At 38.7% G+C, this 22,704-nt stretch overlaps 1 protein-coding gene across 1 annotated transcript in view; it reads right to left on the reverse strand.

The window, feature by feature from the left end:
* The window catches only part of Oca2 (OCA2 melanosomal transmembrane protein), a 282,759-nt gene that overhangs the window by 170,116 nt on the left and 89,939 nt on the right, over positions 1-22,704 (reverse strand). The window contains exon 18 of the mRNA XM_027404737.2: positions 3,235-3,362. Within this exon, the coding sequence (XP_027260538.1) occupies positions 3,235-3,362 (128 nt within the window). The remainder of the gene's footprint in view (positions 1-3,234; positions 3,363-22,704) is intronic.

Here is a 22,704-nt window from a genome sequence, read left to right on the forward strand (position 1 = left end):
AGACAGCCTAGATGCCCATGAACTGATGAATGAATAATGAAAATATGGCATATTTGCATGATGTAGGAAAAAATAAAATAATGAAATTAGAAGGTAGATGGATAGAACTACAAAACGTCATTCTGAATGAAGTAACTGAGACTCAGACAAACAAAATTCAAAATTTTTTCTCAATTGTAGAAGTTAGCTTTGAAATTTTAGATGTGTGTGTTTTATTTAGACTACCCATAGAGATAAGGAAATTAATAAGGACTCATGGGGAAGGGCTTTCAAGGGAAGATAGAATGCACTGACATAATGGATTAAAAGAGACAAGAAATAGAAAGGGATAGATTGTGGTGGGTGAGGGAGAGCAGAGTAGGAGAGAGAAACTGGAAGGGACAAAAATCACCAAAGACTTTACAGGAAACTCATATGGAAACTACTACTTAGAAGCTTCCTAAAATACAGCTATGTGCATACATAACAAGAATCAAAACAGTTTTCCTATAATGGAGCAACAATGTTCCTACCACACACCAGAAGCTACCAAATAAAAGGTTCAATACTGGGAATTGGTTACCTATTTAGGAGTTGTTGACCAGTGAGATATCAAAGACCCCTAAACATTATAGGCTATTGTCAATGCTCCTGGTTACCCTAAAATCTTGACATGAAGACCCTATTGCTAAAGACACCACATACTTGAGTACATAGAGGAATCAAACTGGAATTGGCTGGGAAGCTTCATCTCTACTGATTAGCATGCATAATGCTGGAAGAAGATAAGCATACTACCAGAGGATAAAAGTAATCATCTTAACAAATTGTGAACCCTATGAACTAAAATAATAACCACCCTCACAAGACATGTTCTCTGGTGCAATAGTGGCATGAACAATATGGAAGTAACCAACCACTTTCTACTTGGATTTGAGTTCAGTTCCACAAGATGAAATTCATAGCTGGAACCATTATCAGGTTAAGAATATATGGATAGAGAGGTCATAGACCATAGGCCATAATTTGCTACTATTATTCTGCGCAACTGACTCCTGGGACCTATCATTATACCCATGATCCTGCAAACCGTATCAGAGAAATTTCTATCTTCAGTAGATGGTGATTAACACAGAGATTCACAATTGGCCAAGGTGCAGAAAATAAGAGACTGCAGAATGTTCATCCCTAAAGAAATACCTATACTGCATCCCAAGGATGAGGAACCATTGAAGTAGAAGGGGTAGAAAGAGTATAAGAGGTTGTAGATGACTATAAGGAAACAGTGTCTGCTGGACAAGGCAGGGAAGCTCTACATACTAACTCACAGCAATTGGGACACCATGCAAAAGACCTGTGCAAGCACAGTCCAGATTAAATCCCAGATTTCTGAGGAGTTATTGGTAAGTGTTATCTGCTGGAATGGAATATGTCAGTTTTCTCTAAGAATGTAGCCCTTGGTAAGTCAACCGTGCTCCAGTGAAAAACCACACATCGCAGAATATTTGAAAGGAAAGTCAAGTGATAAGGGAAGTGGATGTATCTGAGAAGAGTTGGGGAAGGTAGAGTGAATATGATTAAAACACATGAAATTCTACAACAGCTAATAAACTAAATAACCAATGGTGGAGAGGGAAAGAGGAACCCTTATATAATGTTGGTAGGAATATAAACTTACACAGTTTCTATGGGATTTGGTGGAAATATTCTTCAATAAACTCAAAATAGAACTACCATATGACCCAGGAAGATGTACCATATGACCTTCTGAAGATGTACCTGAAGAATTCTAAGTGAGCATATCACAGAGATTCATGCATATTAGTGTTTACTCCTGCTCCATTCACAGGGACTTCACCTAAGAAACTGAATCAGCCTAGCTGTCCATAAACAGGTGCGTGTGTGTGTGTGTGTGTGTGTGTGTGTGTGTGTGTGTGTGTGTGTGTGTGTGTAAACTCACACACACATACACATATACACACAATGGATATGTAATCACAGACACACAAAGAAAATTTTTAGCTGTAAAAAAAATATGAGATCACATTTGCAGGAAAACAGATGGACCTGGACCATTATGTAACCAACAGAAACCAGACTCAGAAAGACAACCGTGACATGTTTTGTCTCATATACAGAATCTATATTTAATTGTGTATGTGGGGGGGGGTGAAGAGTCGCGAACGAAGATAAGGGACCACGAGTGAGAGTAGGAAGAGGTCTTCAGGAAGTCAGGAAGTGAGGAATGGCAGAAACAGAAAGGCTAATAGAATACATGGGCCATGAAAGCAGAAAGGAGGGCTGTTGGGGAGAGGGGAGTGAACTATCGAGAGTGGAGCAGAGAATGGGAGAGTGTGGCAGAAGGGGCATGAGTATAAAAAAAGTATGACATGTGCGTGAAATTGCCAAAAGCAAATCCATTACTTTGTATGCTAACTTTAAAATTAATTTTAAAAAATTAAAAACATATGTCCTGGAGTCAAATAAGTCATTACTTAAAATGTGGGGAATAATTCTACCTTAAAAACTGAAAGCACACCAGGCAGTGATAGCACACGCCTTAATTCCAGCACATGGGAGGCAGAGGCAGGCAGATCTCTGTGAATTGAGACCAGACTAGTCTACAGAGTGACTTCCAGAACAGCTAGGGCTGTTACACAGAGAAACCCTGTCTCAGAAAAAAAAAAAAAGAAATTGAAAGCACAATAAGGGTCAAACACGAGAGATACAAGGGATCAGTGCTTAAGGGAGCTGTGGTGAGTGGTGCTTTTGGTAGTCATTTTTCTTCCTCTCTGTTGGAGGAAGACACACATTTATAAACATATTGAAGACTAAAATGCATATTGTGAATAATTTTCAGTAACAGTCACAATCAAAAGCCATAGTCATTCAATATTTGTACAGTCTAAGTCAGCTCCTTTTGCCTAATGAACTTGCTCTCGCAAACCATTTTTCTCCAGTCCTAATTCTGAGAAAATGTTTTATAAACAAATTAAATTAAAATGAATTCACCTGTCACAAAAACAATTCAGGAAAAAGAAAAATAGCAACAAAATCAATTTTTTGTTTTGTTTTGTTTTGTTTTTCATGAGAAGCATTTAAATGACTGAGATAAAAACTCTGGTCACCTTAACATTAACCTCCATCATTTTCCATTTAGTGAATATGTAGAAAGACTTGGGCTTCTCTCTGTAAGCAAAATAGGAAACCCAAACTCAAGTAAAAGTTCACATGGCCCAAGCCCCACAGTCTTACCTCCATCAGTACAAAGAGGGCTGCAAAGAAGAGGAGAGTCGCCCATTCTACTCTATGCAGAATGATCTCAAAGTCGTGAGTGTCAGCTAAAATTAGCAACCAGATGGCACCCAGAATAGCAATCCACCCTGTAAAACAAGCAGAATCTGCCCTGTAAAACATGCACTGCTAGAACACCAGTCCACATTTTGTCTTCCAAACAGTGCATTTGTCACTGAAAACAACTGCTTTACTGCAAACTGTGTACATTTAAAAGTATAATTCCTATTTTAGCTCATGTATATATTCATGAACCAACACTGCAATCAAGACAATGGGCATATTCATCATCTCAGAACTCATGCCCATCCATGTTCTGTCGCCCTCCAGATCCTCCTGGCACTGAGCACACACACTCCAAATAAAACCTCCATCTCTTATCTCTATAGATCAGTTTACAGTCTCTGTATTCTCTATAAATGTAGATTTGTATTCTGCTCTTTCTCTTCCTCCCTCCTCTCAATGCTACAAAATAAAACCCCAAACCTCATATATGTTACCCAGTGTCCTATCTCTGACATGTGCTCTGGCCCTCACTTTCCCAATTAATCTAATGGCACATTTTTTTTTTCTGATTACTTCTCAGTAGACAGATAATCTTGTCAGAAAAGCATCATTTAGCACAATTACTTGAATGTAATTTTGTTACGTGAGTAACATTTCAAAGTTTTTCACCACTCAATGGCATACTATTAACTGGCTATGCCATGATATACTTCCCATTTACCCATTAAGAACATCCCAATGGTTACTAGTGTTTTTGCTATTACAAATGAATATGATATAAATATTCACAGAATGACTACAATGACCTCCCTCAATGTGAACAGAGCCTTGAAATAGAGCAACAAATCAGGCAAGATCTAAGAAATATATCCAGCTGCCTTTGGAGTTCACAGAGTCGTTAGGAGTAAGTAAGTAATATCCCCTTACTCCTCGGGTTTCCTGAATGTCAAAAAAAGACACATTTTATTGACTGTTTTCATGCTGACCAACTTTCAGGCAGGTTCTAGTCATTCCTGATGGCTGAGCACTGTGTAACAGCTCACAAGTCATATCATATAAAGCCATTGGAAATATTTCAGAACATGCTTCTTGTAATTGCTCATTTACCAATAAGAAAATAGTATTAATAAATAGTAACCACTTGATTTGAGAGTTTTCATAATTGCCTTAAAACATACCTTACTACTTTACTGATAACTCATAGACATCTTTGTTTAAATGGACTTGTCTTTAAAATCTATGGCTAAAAAGCCGCATGCTGTCTATCAAAATTACTTTCAAAAGGTCAGTTGTCTTTTTGTGTTGTGGGATATTTGTACACTACATGAAGATATATCACTGTGATTCGTGTAATAAAAAACTGAATGGCCAATAGCTAAGCAAGAGAGATAGGTGGGATTTCTGGGAAAAGGAGAGAAACTTGGGATGAATCTAGAGAGATGCCAGTGAGACATATAGAATGAAAGAAAGGTAAAAAGCCATGAGGCAAAAACATAGATTAATAGTTATAAGAACTAGTTAGGAATAAGCCTAGGATATAAACTGATCTTTCATAATTAATAAGTCTCCATGTCATTATTTGGGAGCTGGCTGGCAGGACAGAGAAAAACTCATTACATATTTGTGCAAACCTATGTGATACAAGCCATTGGAAATAAAAAATGGAAGGTGGATGGATCATTAAATTCTTTGCTCCACTCCCAAATCACTGACATGTGTGTGCTCAACATAGGAAATTATCCAAATCAGTATGTCATCATAGCTCCTCATCCCTGCCTTCTGTTCTCCCTACTGCAAGTTTTCTCAATCCCATAGTCTTAGATGAAGTCACAAGATCAACCTATTCCCTGAGCTGAGAACAAACAAGATCCACATTCCTAACCAGCACTTGAGGTAGCTTTCAGCTCTATCCACCATTTCTTCCCTGCCAAGGTGACTTAGAAACTGTGTGATATGATGGAATCAAAGCACGGTGGTTCCCTGTCCAAAAGGACTCTTACTGATAAGCACTAAACAGAGTACAAGTAACAAAAGCTCTTTATTGTGTTAGATTTCTTGAGATGGTAGGACCAGTGTTTTACCCAACCTCACCTACTCTATCCCACAGCATCTGTCCTCAGAGAAAAAAATGCAATGCATGCATTTAAGTAATATTGTGTAAATAGTCAGTGCTAGTTAGTCATTTAGCTGTATCATTTACTGACAACAGAACACAGTTTCCAAAAGCAAGCATTTGGAAAGAATTTGAAATGATCAAATCTCACTAGATTTCAAAATTCTTGCTAAAGTTATAAATGCCAAGAACTTGAAACATGGCCACAACAAATGGAATAGTTGACAGACCTATAATTAGTCTTGATCTGTTACCCTAGTCAGCTCACAACAATGACATGGAGACGTCTTATTAATTATGAAAGCTTGGGCTTTATCTTAGACTTGTTCTTAACTTGCTCTTATAACTTAAATTAACCCTTTTATATTAATCTACATTCTATCAAGTAATATTACCTCTTTTCCATATTATACCTCCTATTTCCTCTCCATGTCTCATGGCTTTTTCCATGCTCTTGATTCCTCCTCTTCTTTTCTCTCCCTAGAATCCCACCTATACCTATTGACCATTCAGCTTTTTATTACACCAATACAAGAATACACCTTCACACAGTATACAGATATCCTACAGAGACATTACTTCTAACATAATGACTCCAAAACAGAGAAATTCAGACTAGGTAATAATACCTAGTCCTAACATTTCTAGTAAGCCTGAGATATGAACTGCCTTTATTTGGTTTTCTAAAATAAATACAACAATGTCTTGTCTTATAAATGCTAGGGTGAAATCCAATTTACATAGAAAACAACATTATTATCTTTGCTCTAACTTAGGTTGTCAAGGTTAATTGTCAAAGAGTAAATAATATTAATAAACATTAACCACTTGATTTGGGAGTTTTAATAACTGCCTTAAAACATACCTTACTATTTTACTGCTGACTCATAGCCATCTTTGTTTAAATGGACTTGTCTTTAAAATCTATGGCTGAAACTCTGCAGGCTATCTATCAAAATCACTTTCAAAAAGTCGACTGTCTTAGTGTTTGTGCAAACTTATGTGATACAAGCTATTGGAAAAGAAAAGTGAAAGATGGCCGTTAGATTCTTTGCTCCACTCCAAAATCACTGATCTGTGTGTGCTCAACATAGGAAACTGGCTGCATTATTCAAAACATAGTAGAGCCAGTAAGAGGAGACCACTAAGTAGTAGTGTTTGGAGAGTTGTAGCTGAAACAGAGCCAAGCTTGCAAAATGCATCTTTGGTTCCTGCCAAAAGTTTAAATAAACTAGAGGAGAGGTGCTTGCCTTCTTAATTTCATATCTCAGTATCTGTGTGATGGCCAACAAGTGAAGCTCAGTCAGATCATTGAAATTATTCTGACAACCAAACCTTCCCAGGTTCTCAGAGGTGTCACCAGTCTCCAAGGACAAATGTACAAATCACCAATAAGCAATGGACAGAAACAGCTTCCCTCAAAAGGAAGTCTTTATTGGGAAGTGAATTTAAAACTCCTATCTCAAACGAAGGAACTATTTGCAACTGATACCTACTGAGAAAAGGAAAATCAGTTTTCTCAAATGGAATCTCACTGGGCACATCAACCACATTCCAGGGCAGGCCTCATGCCCAGTAGTTGGCCAACACAAAATTAAATTCCATGTATTTTTATGCACATTTTGTTTGTGTTGGTTTTGTACTTTTTGTCTTATTGGGGGTTTTGTCTGTTTTGATTTCCATTTTTTTGTTTTTGGTTTTTGAAAGAGGAGAAGAACATGAAGCTGGAGAGTTAGGTAGATGAGGAGAATCTTGGAAAAGTTAAGAAGGAAGAATGTGGTCAAAATATATTGTGAGAAAAAAATAAGCAAAAGGAGTCTTTATTGACAGTGGCAGAACTAATTTCTATAATTATAAATGCATCAAAATTCAGCTAGGAAAGATGTCAATGTGAATATCTAATAAGAATTCCAAAAATCATGTGTAGGGGAAGCTGTAGCCATGCCTTCTTAGGGGCTGGCTACAGGTGTGCCTGACCACACTTGTGAGGGTGTGGTCAGAGTGACGTAGTGTGACTGCATTTGTGCTTTCGGTTTCTCTTTGCTGCTTGCTGTACAGACCTCTATCACGCCAGCTGGCTAGGTTGCTCTGTAAGTAAGGCTTTTCCCTATTAAATACCCTTATATTTCTACCTGACTCCGTATTGGTAATTTCCCACAATAATCATGTCCCCTTAAAAGAAATGAAATTATGATAAGGGTTCTGGAAACCTCAAAGTTACTTTTTAAGTTTTTAATAATACAAAGGATAGGCTGGACACTGATAAATACAAGTTCTGATCTTAGGAAAGAGACTAGTTAGTAGAAAACATATCAAAGGCTTGTGGGATGCCATAAAGCAGATGAACATATGGATCTTAAGAGTTCAAACAGAAAAGCAGAAGGACAGAAAGAATATTTGAAAAAATAATGGGCAAAACTTCTCAAATGTGCTGAAATAACTAATTTTCAATATCCCCAAATCTCAATTAAGTCTAATAAGGACATATTCTGAGAGAACTACACATCGGATTAAAACTACTAAAACACAAGACAGGCACAAAGAGAAAGTTTTGAGTCTGAGAGAAGCAACTGACCAGGTACTCAACAAAATTAGCAATCACACAGCACTGATGCTGGAAGGCCTTGGGATTACACATAGTCAAAGTGCCGAAAAAGAAGACTGTCAACCAAAAGTTCCATATACAACCAAACTGTCTTTCAATGACAAAACAAAATTCCTATATAAACAAAAACTAGGAAAACTCATGGATATCTTTCATCTAAGGAGTGATAAAAGAAGTCCAGGAATCTTAAATGAAAAACATTGTGGAAAGTTACTCTATCCATATGAAGAAGTAGCACTTATGGGGCATTTATGTAAAGAAACAAAAACAATACAGATATAATCTTTGTTTGTAACTTTCAAATTACTTAAATCATGACATCATGAAGCAATAATTATAAAACAGAGAACACAAAATATCTAAAGATTAAAAAGTTTGTGACCATAATAGCACAAAAGACAAAGATGAGAAATTTGTGAAGAGGAAAGGTTTTATACAATCAAAACTAAATATCAACTAAACCGTTGTGTTAATATGTTGCTTGTAATAACCATTACAGTAATTAAGAAAATAACTCATAAAATAGAGTAATATGGAACAAAAACTGTGCTTTGGATGCATCTAACACAAAAATAAGAAATTGAAGAATAAAAAGATAAAACAATGTAAGATATACAGATGAGTTGTAGGGGACACAGGCTCTTGTGCTCACAGGATAGCACCAGGAAAAACAGGAATGTTAAACATGCAGGGTTGTTTCTTCAAAAGAAGAGATATGGAACTAGAAAAAATCATCCTGAGTGAGGCAACCCAGTCCCAGAAAGACAAACATGTATATACTCACTCATAAGGATATTAGCTGTAAGAATAACCATGCTACAATCCACAGACCAGAAAGGCAAGGTAGCAAGGATGGACAAAGCGGGTACTCATGGATCTCCCTGAGAAAGGGATATAGACACCTCCTAGTTGAATTGGGGCAGGTTGGCATGGGAACTTGAAGGATCAAGTTGGGGAGGAGTACTGAAAGAGATGACTGAAAACGGCTAACATTTCAGGGTCAGGTAGAAACATGATACAAAGGAAACCCCCATGAATCTACAAGGATGATCCCAGTCAAGACTCCTAGCACTAGTGGGTATATAGACTGAATTGGCTATCTCATGTGATCAGATTGGTGAATACCCCAACTGTCATCCAAGAGCTTTCATCCAGTAACTGACAGAAACAGAGACACATGGCCAAACATTAGGCCAAGCTCAAGGAATCCTGCCAAAGATAGGGAGGAAGGATTTGAGGAGCTAAAAGGGGCCAAGGTCAGCACAAGAAACCCTACAGAAACAACTAATGTGGCTCATAGGAATTCACAGAGTCTGAACCAACAAGCAGGGATCCTGCATGGGACTGACCAAGGCTCTCTACATATATGTCACAGTTGTGTAACTTGGTCTGGTTGTGGGACTTCTAATAATGGAAACAGGGGCTTCCCCTAGCACTTTGGCTGGCTCGTGGGAACCTAGTCCTCATACTGGATTGCCTTGCTCAGCCTTAATACAAGGGGAGGTTCTTAGTCTCACTGCAACTTGATATGCCATGCTTTGCTGATACACACGGGATGCCTGCCCTTTACTGAATAGAAACAGAGGAGTAATAGATGGAGGAGGGATGGGAGGGGAGAAGGGAGAGATATAAAATAAATTAGTTAATTAAATTGTTAAAAGTCACACAGGGATGGAGGGAGACAGAGACAGACAGACAGACAGACAGAGAGAGAGAGAGAGAGAGAGAGAGAGAGAGAGAGAGAGAGAGGTTTTCTACCTGGAAGACTAGAAATAGATGTGGTTAACAGTCTGGTAACCTCTGCACTATCTGTATGGGCAGGCCACACCTGGCTCCCCCAGACTCTTAGATTTATCTCAGTCTATGTATTATGCTAGTCTTTCCCAGACCCTTCTCATGGGCTACTTACCTTGAGCCCCTGTCCTCAGTTAAGTCATAGAACTTATCTTTATGGAAGATGTCACTTATGCTTTATAAATTTCTATGTAATCACATCTTAAACTTTGTTGCACACACAGGACTGAGTTCATTCTCAACGGGAAAGCTTTTTCCATATTATATTGTGATCAAATATGCCTGAAATAAACTGCCTGGTATCAGACTCTCAAAGTTTGAAACAACAAGGGCTACTGAATTGTATTGAACTATATTTCCTTCTTGCCTCTTGTGGATCAACTCCCCATGAAAGTTAACAGTGAAATATAGATTAATTTCTGTCATCTCAGTAATTACATTTAATTTAAAAGTATTAAACACTCTAAACAAAAGGCAGATGCTAGCACATGAATGACTCAAATATATGTTGTACACAGGTAAATGGGAAGTAAAATAAAGAAAAAAGACATACAAAATAAAGCCATAAGCCACATGTGGTAGTACACATCTATAATCCTAGCAGTTAGGATGCTAAGGCAGGACAGTCATGAGTTCAGAACCAGCCTGGGCTTCACAGTGTGTTTGAGGCTAAACTGAGTCCTTAATCCCTGTCTATAAAACCCGAGGGCTAGGGTTGCAACTCAGTGACAGCACACTTAATGAGCATACCCTATGCATGGACTCAATTATCAGAGGTGTAACACTGAACATTGATTAGTAAGACTAAGTAAGTAAATATTGGATTGACTAAGATGATAACAAAGACTTTAAGATGAAAGAAACTGGTGCTAATGAATATAGTATATGCTGGCAAAAGAGAAAATGCACCAAGAAAATATTACAAGTCGATAACTGCCTCTACCAACGAAGTTCTCAAGTACATAAAGTATAAGATGAAATAATTAAATAAACAACTCAATAATATTTGGAAACTTCGACTCTGCCCTCTGTCCTGCAGCGGGCACTCGAGTCTCAGATGAATCTGGGAGCTGCTCTGCCCCCCAACCTCCCCATCAACCCCTGCTTGTTTCTGCCTGAGCCCACCCTGGCAAGAGTGGACCTGCCCAGAACGGGAATGACCACACTGTGTCTGGAATCACCCCACACTTGTCCACCCACTGCCCTCTGCCATCCAGCTGCTACCAAAGGCTGAGCCCTCCGCCTGCTACCTGAGAGAGGGAGAGCACCACCTGCACTCACTGGAAGAAGGGATGGGAAGAAGACAGAGCAAGAACACACTCAACAACAGAAAACCAATATGACACAACCAGAAACTAGGGATGCCACACCAGCAAGATCTGAAAAGCCCAACACAGAGCATGAAGAAGAGATGGACCTCAAAAATTATCGTAGGTAGATGATAGAGAACTTTAAAGAGGAAACAAGAAAATCCCTTAAAGAAATAGAAGAAAAAAACAGAAAAAGTTATATGAAATGGAGGAAAGAGAAACCAAAAAATTGAAGAAATAAACAAATCTCTTAAAGAATCTAAAGAAAGCCAAGAAAAAACAACCAAACAAGTGAAGGAAGCACTCGAAACAGTTCAAGGCAAGAAAGCTGAAATAGACACAATAAAGAAAACACAGAACAAGGGGATGCTGGAAATAGAAAGGCTGGATAAGTGATCGGGAACTAAAGATGTGAGTATAACCAATAGAATTCAAGAGATGGAAGAGAGAACTCAGTTGTTGAAGACCCACTAGAGGATATACAGTCATCGACCAAAGAAAATCTCAAGTCCAACAAATCCCTAAAACAAACTATCCAGGAAATATGGGACACAGTGAAAAGGCTGAACTTAAGAATAATAGGTATTGAAGAAGGTGAAGAAATACAGCTCAAAGGTACAGAACACATATTCAACAAAATCATAGACGAAAACTACCCAACCTACAGAAGGACATTCCTTTGAAAGTACAAGAAGCTGACAGAACACCAAACAGACTGACCACAAAAAGAAGTCCCCTCAACGCATAATAATCAAAACACCAAACCTACAGAATAAAGAGAAAATATTAAGAGCAGCAAAGGAAAAAGGCCAAATAACAAATAAAGGCAGACCTACGAAAATCACTCCTGACTTCTCAATGGAAAATTTGAAAGCCAGAAGGGTCTGGATAGATATCCTACAAACACTAAGGGAGTATGGATGTCAACCCAGACTACTGTACCCAGCAAAACTTTCAATCACTATAGATGGAGAAAACAAGATATTCTATGACAAAACCAGACTTAAACAATGCATATCCACAAATCCAGCACTACAGAAAGTTCTGGAAGGAAAACTCCAACCCAATGATGACAACTACACTCACAAAAACATTTTGCCAAACAGGAAAAGAAACAGGAGGGAAAAATCCACAAACAATGAAACCAACAACAATAATCCAAGAAAAACAAGAACCAACAATCAATGGACATTAATATCCCTCAATGTCAATGATCTTAACCTGCCAATAAAAGGATACAGGCTAACAGAATGGATACGAACACAGAATCCATCCTTCTGCTGTATACAAGAAACATACCTCAACTTCCAAAACAGGCATTACTTCAGTGTAAAAGGTTGGGAAAAGATTTTCCAATCAAATGGATCCAAGAAACAAGCTGGTGTAGCAATCCTAATGTCTAACAAATTAGACTTCAAACTAAAATCAATGAAAAGAGATGAAGAAGGGCATTTCATACTCAACACAGGAAAAGTCCATCAAGATGAAGTCTCAATCCTGAACATCTATGCCCCAAATACGAAGGCACCAACATTTGTAAAGGAAACATTACTAAAACTCAAACCACACATAAAATCACACACACTTATAGTAGGAGACTTCAACACCCCACTTTCACCACTAGACAGAACCACCAGACAGAAACTTAAGAAACAAAAGGATGTAACAGAAATCATGACACAAATGGGTTTAACAGATATCTATAGAACATTCTATCTAAACACAAAAGTATATACCTTCTTCTCAGAGCCACATGGCACCTTCTCTAAAATTGACCACATAGTCGGCAACAAAGCAAACCGCAACAGATACAAAAGAATTGAAATAACTCCCTGTATCTTATCAGATTACAATGCATTAAAGCTAAAATTCAACAGCAATTCAAATTGCAGAAAACCTACAAACTCTTGGAAGTTGAATTTGCACCATTTCTGGGTTGAAGAAGAAATAAAAAAGAAATTAAAGACTTCCTAGAATTTAATGAGAATGTAGACACAACATACCCAAACTTATGGGACACTCTGAAAGAAGTGCTAAGAGGAAAGTTCATAGCACTAAGTGCCCACGTGAAGAAACTGGAGAAAAGTCACTCTAGAGAATTGACAACTGAAAGCTTTAGAGCAAAAAGAGACAAACTCACCACAGAGGAGTAGATGCCAGGAATAATCAAACTGAGGGCTGAAATCAATAAACTAGGAAAACATTACAAAGAATTAATGGAACAAAGAGTTGGTCCTTTGAGAAGATCAACAAGATAGACAAACCTCTATCCAAACTAACCAAAAGGCAAAGAGAGAGCATGCTAATTAACAAAATCAGAAACAAAAGGGGGATATAACAATGTACACTGAGGAAATCCAGAGAATCATTAGGTCATACTTTGAAAACTTGTACTCCACAAAATCAAAAATCTAAAGGAAATGGACAGATTTCTGGATTGATAACACTTACCAAATTAAACCAAGAACAGATAAGCAGTTTAAATCTACCTAACCACTAATGAAATAGAAGCAGTCATCAAAAGCCTCCCAACCAAAAAAAAATCCCAGGGCCAGATGGCTTCACTGCAGAATTCTACCAGAAATTCAAAGGAGAGCTAATACTAGTACTCCTCAAATTGTTCCACACAATAGAAACAGAAGGGAAATTGCCAAGCTCTTTTTATGAGGCTACAATCACTTTGATTCCCAAGCCACACAAAGATACAACTAAAAAAGAGAACTACAGTCCAAGATCCCTCATGAATATTGATGCAAAAATACTCAACAAAATATTGGCGAATCGAATCCAAAAACACATCACAAAAATCTTCCACTATGATCATGTAGGCTTCATCACAGGGATGCAAGGGTGGTTCAACATATGAAATTCCATCAGTGTAATCCACCATGTAAACAAACTGAAAAAGAAAAACCACATGATCATCTCACTAGATGCTGAAAAGGCCTTTGAAAAAATCCAACATCCCTTCATTATAAAGATCTTGGAGAGAACAGGAATTACAGAAACATATCTAAACATGATAAAAGAAATATACACCAAACCAACAGCCAACATCAAACTAAATGGAGAGAAACTCAAAGCGATTCCTCTAAAATCAGGAACAAGACAAGGCTGTCCACTCTCTCCATATCTCTTCAATATTGTACTTGAAGTTCTAGCTAGAGCAATAAGACAAGCAAAGGAGATCAAGGGAATACAAATCAGAAGGGTAGAAGTCAAATTTTCACTATTTGCCGATGATATAATAGTCTACATAAGTGACTCAAAAAACTCTACCAGGAACTCCTACAGCTGATAAATACCTTAAGCAAAGTAGCAGGAATCAAAATTAATTTAAAAAACTCAGTAGCCCAACTATATACAGATGATAAATCCAATAAGAAAGAAATCAGAGAAACATCACCCTTCACAATATCCACAAGCAACATAAAATATCTGGGGTAACACTAACCGAAAAAGTGAAAGACCTGTACAGCAAGAACTTTGAGTCCTTAAAGAAAGAAATTAAAGAAGATACTAGAAAATGGAAAGATATCCCATGCTCTTAGATAGGTAGAATCAACATAGTAAAAATGGCAATCTTGCCAAAAGTAATCTACAGATTCAATGCAATCCCCATCAAATTCCCAACAGTTTTTCACATACCTTAAAAGAACAATACTCAACTTTATATGGAAAAAAAAACAGAATAGCCTAAACAACGATGTACAATAAAGGATCCTCTGGAGGTATCACCATCCCTGACTTCAAGCTCTATTATAGAGCCATAATTCTGAAAACAGCTTTGTATTGGCACAAAAATAGACAGATAGACCAATGGAATAGAGTTGAAAACCCTGATATTAACCCACACACCTATGAACACTTTATTTTTGACAAAGATGCTACATCTATACAATGGAAGAAAGATAGCATCTTCAACAAATGGTGCTGGCACAACTGGATTCGGACATGCAGAAGATTGCAGATAGAACCATATCTGTCACCATGCACAAAACATAAGTGCAAATGGATCAAAGATCTCAACATAGATCCAGCCACACTGAATTTTCTAGAAGAGAAAGTGGGAGATACCCTGGAACGAATTAGCACAGGAAACCACTTCCTGAACATTACACCAGTAGCACAGACATTGAGATCTGCAATTAATAAATGAGACCTCCTGAAGCTTCTGCAAGGCAAAGGACACAGTCAGTAAGACAAAACGACATCCCACAGAATGTGAAAAGATCTTCTCCAACCCCACATCTGACAGAGGACTGATTTCCAAAATATACAATGAACTCAAGAAGCTAGCCACTAAAACACCAAACAATGAAATTAAAAAGTGGGGTGCAGAACTAAATAGAGAATACTCAACAGAGGTATCTAAAATGGCTGAAAGACACTTAAGAAAGTTCTCAAAACCCTTGATTATCAGAGAAATGCAATTCAAAACATCTGAGATACCATCTCACACCTGTCAGAATGGCTAAAACCAAAAACACCAATGGCAATCTATGCTGGAGAAGATGTGGAGAAAGAGGAACACTCCTCCATTGCTGGTGGGAGTACAAACTTGTAAGACCACTCTGGAAATCAGTATGGCGGTTGCTCAGAAAAATGGAAATCAGTCTACCTCAAGATCCAGCAATTCCTCTCTTGGGCATATACCCAAATAATGCATGTTCATACAAGAAGGACATATATTCAACCATGTTCATAGCAGCATTGTTTGTAATAGCCAGAACCTGGAAACCACCTAGATGCCCCTCAACTGAAGAATGGATAGAGAAAATGTGGTACATTTATACAATGGAGTACTACTCAGCAGACAAAAGCAATGGAATCTTGAAATTTGCAGCAAATAGATGGAACTAGAAGAAACCATCCTGAGTGAAGTAATCCAGACACAAAAAGACAAACATGGTATGTACTCAATCAGATATGAATTTTAGACATAGAACAAAGGATTACCAGCCTATAATCCTCTTCACCAAAGAAACTAGGAAACAAGAAGTACTCTAAGGGAAAATGCATGGACCCCAGGAATGGGAAGGGGCTGGAACTCCTGAGCTAATTGGGAGCATGAGGGTAGGGGAGAGGGAGATGCCAGAATGAGAAGAGGAGAAGAGGAGAGGAGAGGAGAGGAGAGGAGAGGAGAGGGGAGAGGGAGGGGAGGGGAGGGGAGGAGAGGAGGAAATGGAGGAGCAGAAATTTTGAGTTGGGGGAAGACTAGAGGAGAGAAGGATGAGAGATACCATATTAGAGGGAGCCGTTATAGGTCTGAGGAGAGATCTGGCGAGATTTCCGGAGAGATCTAGGGAGATTTCCAGAGACCTACAAGGATGACACAACCAGACAATCTAGGCAATGGTGGAGAGGATAATCTAAATGCCCTTACCCTATAATGAGATTGATGACTATTTTTTATGCCATCCTAGAGCTCTCAACCAGTGGCTGATGGAAGCAGAGACAAACATCCACAGATATACACTGAACTGAACTCTGGAACCTAGTTGCAGAGAGGGACGAATGAAGATCAAAGGGGTCGGTACCAGGCTGGTGAAACCCACAGAAACAGCTGGCCTGTACAAGGGGGAGCACATGGACCCCAGACTGCTGTCTGGGAGGCTAGTACAGGACTGATCCAGACCCCTGAACATGGATGTCAATTAGGAGGCCTCTGAACTCTAGGGGGCCCCTGGTAGTGGATTAGTATTTTTCCCTGGTGTAAGAAGTGACTTTGAGAGCCCATCCCACATGAAGGGATGCACTCTCAGCCTGAACACATGGGGAAGGGCCTAGGCCCAGCCCTGGATGATGTGCTGGACTTTGGGGAGCCCCCATTGAGGGCCCTATCCTGCCTGGGGAGTGAAGGGTGGGTGGGGTGCCAGGGATAGGTTGGGGGAAGGGGAGGGGGGAGGGAGGGAGAGGGAGAATGGATTGACATGTGAAACAAGCTTGTTCCTAATTTGAACTAATAAAAAAATTACAAAAAAGGGATATTAGAAACTAATGAAATCCAAAAAAAAAAATATTTGGAAACTTCAATACCCTTATCTCAGTGATGGATAAAATGCCAACAGATCAACAAGGATAGAGATACCTTGAATCAGAAAAGAAGAAAACTCAACCTAAAGGGTGACTTCTCCACACAAGTCAAATATGAAATCACTGTGTCCATATGGAAAATTCTTTAAAGCATATTATTCCATAAACAAATACCAACTATTTTATGAGTATTGAAATCATAATAAATTAGATATCGACACTGAAATTCAGAAGTCAATGATGAAAAATTTGAGAACTACACAAATGTTTGCAAATGAAGCATCATGCTCCATAAATTCTTTAATATAATTTTTTAAAAATTCAAAAGTAGAATTTAAAATTCCTTGAAATAATAGAAATGGGAACACAGTAGAGCAGCATTGGTGAGAACAGATAAGGCAATAATCACAGAAGACAGCCTGCTCCAAAAGACCTCAGGGTAATCACTTAAACTTCGGTGTTATGAAACTAAAAACAGAGCACTGTGAACCCAAAATAAGCATAAGAAAGAAAATGGTAAAAGTTATATTGGAAATAAATGAACCGGAAAACACACAAAGCAATGGAGACAATCAATGAAATCAAAACTGACTCTTAGAAAGGCAATACAATTGACAAATATTTAGCTAAATTATTATGGTTTGAATGCAAAATATCCCTCACAGGCTCACATGTTGAACATTTGGTCCCTGGTTGGTGGTACTGTCTGGGGAGGTAGTAGAACCATTTAAGTATGGAACATACCTAGCATGGCCTTTTAAGTTGTGGGGAGACTATTTCTAGGCCAATCTGTCTCTTTCCTTGTGTGCTAAAATATGAACAAACTGTGCTATAAGGTTCCCCACCACCATGGACAGTGCCAACATGTGTCATGCCCCTTACAAACATGGGGACCATAACCTTCTAGGATGACATGGAATAAACCATTCTTCCATTAAATTGCTTTTGTCAGATAATCTGTTACAGTGATGAGAAAAGTAACTAATGCATCAACTGTCCATGAAATGTAGATTAACCTACTCAGATAACTATGAACATCATGTTAACCCACATGAAATGCAAATTAACCTACTCAGATAATAACTAAAACATCAGTTCTGTTAACCCACATGAAATAAACAAACTCCTAAAACATACAAATCACTGATACTGATCCAAAGAGAAATAAAAATGTGAATAAAGTTCTAACCCATATAGACCATGTTTATAATCACAGTCCTTCTCACAAAGAAAACAGTGCTCTTCTTGCAATAAACAAAGACAGTGGGTTGACAACCAAAACTGAAGAGCTAAAAGTTTAAAACTAGGAGACAGGCATACATCCTCATGACCTTTGTGTAGGCAACAGTCAGTTAGATGTAATGCCAAAACCACAGTATTTGAAAAGGTAAAGTGGCATCCTCAATACTGAAAACCTTTGTATTTTAAGAGGGACACTATCAGCAAAGTCTGGCGTTAGAACTGTGAACTACCAGATACATGGGAGGCTGAGACAGGAGAATGAAACCTTCAAAGCTAGTGTGGACTACAGTGAGTTTAAGGCCAACCTGAGTAACTTAGTGAGGATCTGTCTCAAAATAATGATTTTAAGAGGAGCAGCTAGGGATATAGTAGGAAACTTGCCTAGCATCTGTGAATTGTACCTAAACTCAATCCCAAATACTATAGCAGCAGAACAAGGAGGAGGAAAAAGAGGAGGAGTGGCAGGAAGAGAAAGAGAAGTCATCTAGAGGTGAGTTAAAGCCCAGAGGAGGAGGTACTTAGGCTATATGCAAACATATGCCATTTTAATTAAGGCACTTGAGCATCCAATGGTATTTGGATCCCTGGGGAGTGTTAGAATCATCTCTCAAAGACAGCATGATATGACTGTACCAACCAGACTCTATAGGGACTAACGAATATATTGGGAGGTTTGCAGAATTTTTTCTAGCTAGAATGACCCCCTTCCTCTAAAAATTATGCCCTCGGCCATCACAGCCATGTGTTAATGGCCCTGTCCTCCTGGCTGGCATTTCCAGTATTATTGAAGCGACACTGCCTGCAACAATCAGACTCTTCACCTGGGAATCTCAAGTTCAAAACAGCCCCCCCCCTCTCTCTCTCTCTGTGTGTGTGTGTGTGTGTGTGTGTGTGTGTGTGTGTGTGTGTGTAAGTAAAGCAGATTCTATAAGCTGACTGAGGAGGTGCCAGAAAAAAAGGAGCTGTATGGCAACTGAGAGAACAAGAAGGTTTGCCAGTGTGAAGCAGCTTCTATCAGGTGCACCCCTCAAAGCCTGTCCTCATCTGACCTCTGCTGGCAGCACATAATCATCCCCACACTCCTCTCTGCTGCTGAAAACAAATCAAATAGATTGCCTGTCACTAAAAATCCTCCCTCAAAGATAACACATAAACTGCTCCAAGCCAAAGACACTAAGGAACACCTCGTGTGCATCAGACTAGCCCTAATTGAGGGAGTCCATCCAGCCTGGTGCTGGTAAGGCTGCATTCATACTGTGGAAAGGCAAAAGTAAGTCTTTCTGGAAAACTCCAGCAATTTCTTTTATACAGTCAAATGTACACACATGTATGACCCATGGTCTCACCTCTAGATAAATAGGCAAGAATGAAAATTTAGATTCACACACATCCTTAAGTTTGTTGCCATTTGGACCAGCTTTATTCACAGTTGCTAAAATTGGGTTGACCCTCAGTGAATGAATGAACACACAAGCCTGGTGCCTCCATACTGTAGAGGAGGCACTTTTCACACAATCTGCAACAGGGAAGGCTGTGCCAGCCATGTAGTATCAGCGCAGGAGAAGCTCATCTCGGAAGGTTGCATAAACCTGATTCCACACTTATGGCATTCTCAAAAAGAGATGACACGATAATGAGGGAAACTGATGAGTTGTTGATTAGAGGGGAAACAGCCACAAGGGAGAGTACGGGGGTTTGTGAGATTATACCCTGAATTTTTTGGTAGTTATATAAGCCTCCATCTGTATTAAATGAAATAGAATTTCACAGGAAAATAAGAATGCTGAGTCAATGCTGTGCTTAGGTCCCAGTTCTGCAATGAAGGACCATGTCAGATGGTGTCACACTTTGTCACATGATGCTCATTTCACAACATCACTTTGCATTGCATGAGACCATGTGTCTTATGACACATTACAGTGCATTATATTACATCACACAATGGATGCTCTATATTGGATGTTTTCATGCTTTGTTACATGATACATGTCATTGCAATGGCATCGCTGTGCATTACCTGACATCACACTACATGATAACATGATGTTAAATAATGCTATTTTATATTATTTGACTTTTGGTTTACATGATACATAGTGTGCTGACTACTTTTTATATCAACTTGACACAAGCCAGAATCATTTTGGAAGAGGGAACCTCAATTGAGAAAAGGTTTGTGGTGCATTTTCTTGATTGGTGACAGATGCAGGGTGGCCCATCCCACAGTGGATGGCACACTAGCTTTTGCAGAGGATCTGAGTTTAAATCCTGGTACCCACATTACACCAGAGTGCTTACAATCCCTGTAATCCCAGTTTTAATGCCTCTTACTCTGTGGGTACCTGCACGCACATGAAAATACCCACACATACACATGATAAGCAAAAATAATTCCATAAAAATTAGGGTTGCTGATCCTGACATACTCAACCTCTTTCTCTCCTCTAACAGTTTGAGAGTTTCTGGTCCTACACTGCAGAATAGGATAACAACTTTGCTCCCTATAGAAGGAGATAGTTAACATGTAAAATACACAAAGTCCAAAAATTAAATAGGAATAAGTTATGATATTAATCAATAAGTAAACTGATATAATGAATTTACAAAGCATGAAACACAAATACACATGAACACATGAAAAAAATGTTTAACACTTTCATATCAAAATTCATATTAAAACTACAGTGTTCTTCCATCTTGCCCTGTCAGAATTGCAGTCATTAATAGCTTGTGATGGGCCAGGCTGATGGTGACACATCTTTAAACACAGCACTCAAGAGGCAGAGGCAAGTAGATCTCTGTGAGTTTGAGGCCAGCTTGGTCTACAAAGCAAGTTCCAGGACTTCCAGGACACGGAGAAACCCAGTCTCGAAAAAACAAAGTTAAAAAAAAAAGAACACATGACAACAAATGCTGGTGAGGATTTGAACAAAAACTTGATAAACTTGCCAGTTAGTACAACCATTATGGAAATTAGTATGGCAGTTTCTCAAAAAAAAAAAATACAAGCCAGCTATGCCACTCTTGGGTATTTGTTCTAGAAGTCAAAGACCACCAATCACAGAGACACTTGTGTATCAATGTCTGTTAGAGCTCTGTTCACAACAGCTAAGTCTTGGGACCAGCTTGGAACTGGGAAAAGAAAATGTGGAACACACACATGAAAGAATGAAAGTGTACCATTTTCAGGAAAATGGATGCAACTGGATATCAATACATTAAAAGAACTAAGCCACTCTCAGAGAGAAAAAATATGTCTTTCTGTGATTCGTGGTTCTTAGATTCTGTATCATTATATGTGTGACATGAAAGTGAAAGGGACACTGTAGGGGACAAAGGGACTATTAGGAGGGGGGAAGGAGACAGTGGTGGGATGAGGAGATTATGCATTTTCAAGAAAATGTCCTTCTGAAACATAGTACTACATACAATGAAGATATTCCCATTAAATATTCTGTCTCAAAATGCTAACCAGACTTTTTCCTATTCAACATAACCTTTCAGGATAAAGAAGCAAATAAAAGCAATGTGTATCCTAGGATCCCTGATAAGGTATCTGTTCACAAACTAAACATGGAGAAAAACAACACTAGCATTAAAAGTAGAGCAGAAATAACCCTTTCAGTCACAGGTGCAACAGTGGCATAATGAGATGAGGTGTCTTTGTACAAAGTCTGGGCTTATGAGGCCTCACCCCTACACAAACCAGGCAACTAAGTAAAGCTGAGAAGAGCAATGTGACCTTCCACAGCCAAGAGCACACCAATTGGTTGTTCAGTACCAAATGTTCAGCCCTCATAGCCTACAAATGAGTAGCATTATATGGACTCAACAATTTATATTTGGGAATATACATACACACATATGCAAAAAATGATTGATGGGAAAGAGGCCATGAATTTGAAGCAAATGGAGAGGGGTATATGGAAGGGTTTGGGTGAAGAAAAGGGAAGAGGATAATGTTGTAATTAATTAAATTTAAACACGATCAGTTACAGAGATTCACAGCCAGACATTATGCAGTAAGAATGTAAATTGGAGATTTCCATCAAGTCCCTTCCCTTTGGAGCTCAGGGAACCCTGAGTAGCAGATGAGAGGAAGAATTTTATGAGCCAGAGGGGTTGAGGACACCAGGAGAGCCTGGCCCACAGGATCACCTAAGTAGAGCTCACGGGGGCTCACAGAGACTGAAGTTGTAATCATGGAGCCTGCATGGGCTGTGCTAGGTTTTCTTCATGTACTTTATGGTTGTTAGCTTGATATTTTATTGGAACTCCTAGTAGTTGGAGTGGGGCTCTCTCTGATTCTTTTACTCTTGGGATCC

The sequence above is a fragment of the Cricetulus griseus genome, chromosome 3 (assembly GCF_003668045.3).
Source record: "Cricetulus griseus strain 17A/GY chromosome 3, alternate assembly CriGri-PICRH-1.0, whole genome shotgun sequence".
In the NCBI taxonomy this organism is placed as follows: Eukaryota; Metazoa; Chordata; class Mammalia; order Rodentia; family Cricetidae; genus Cricetulus; species Cricetulus griseus.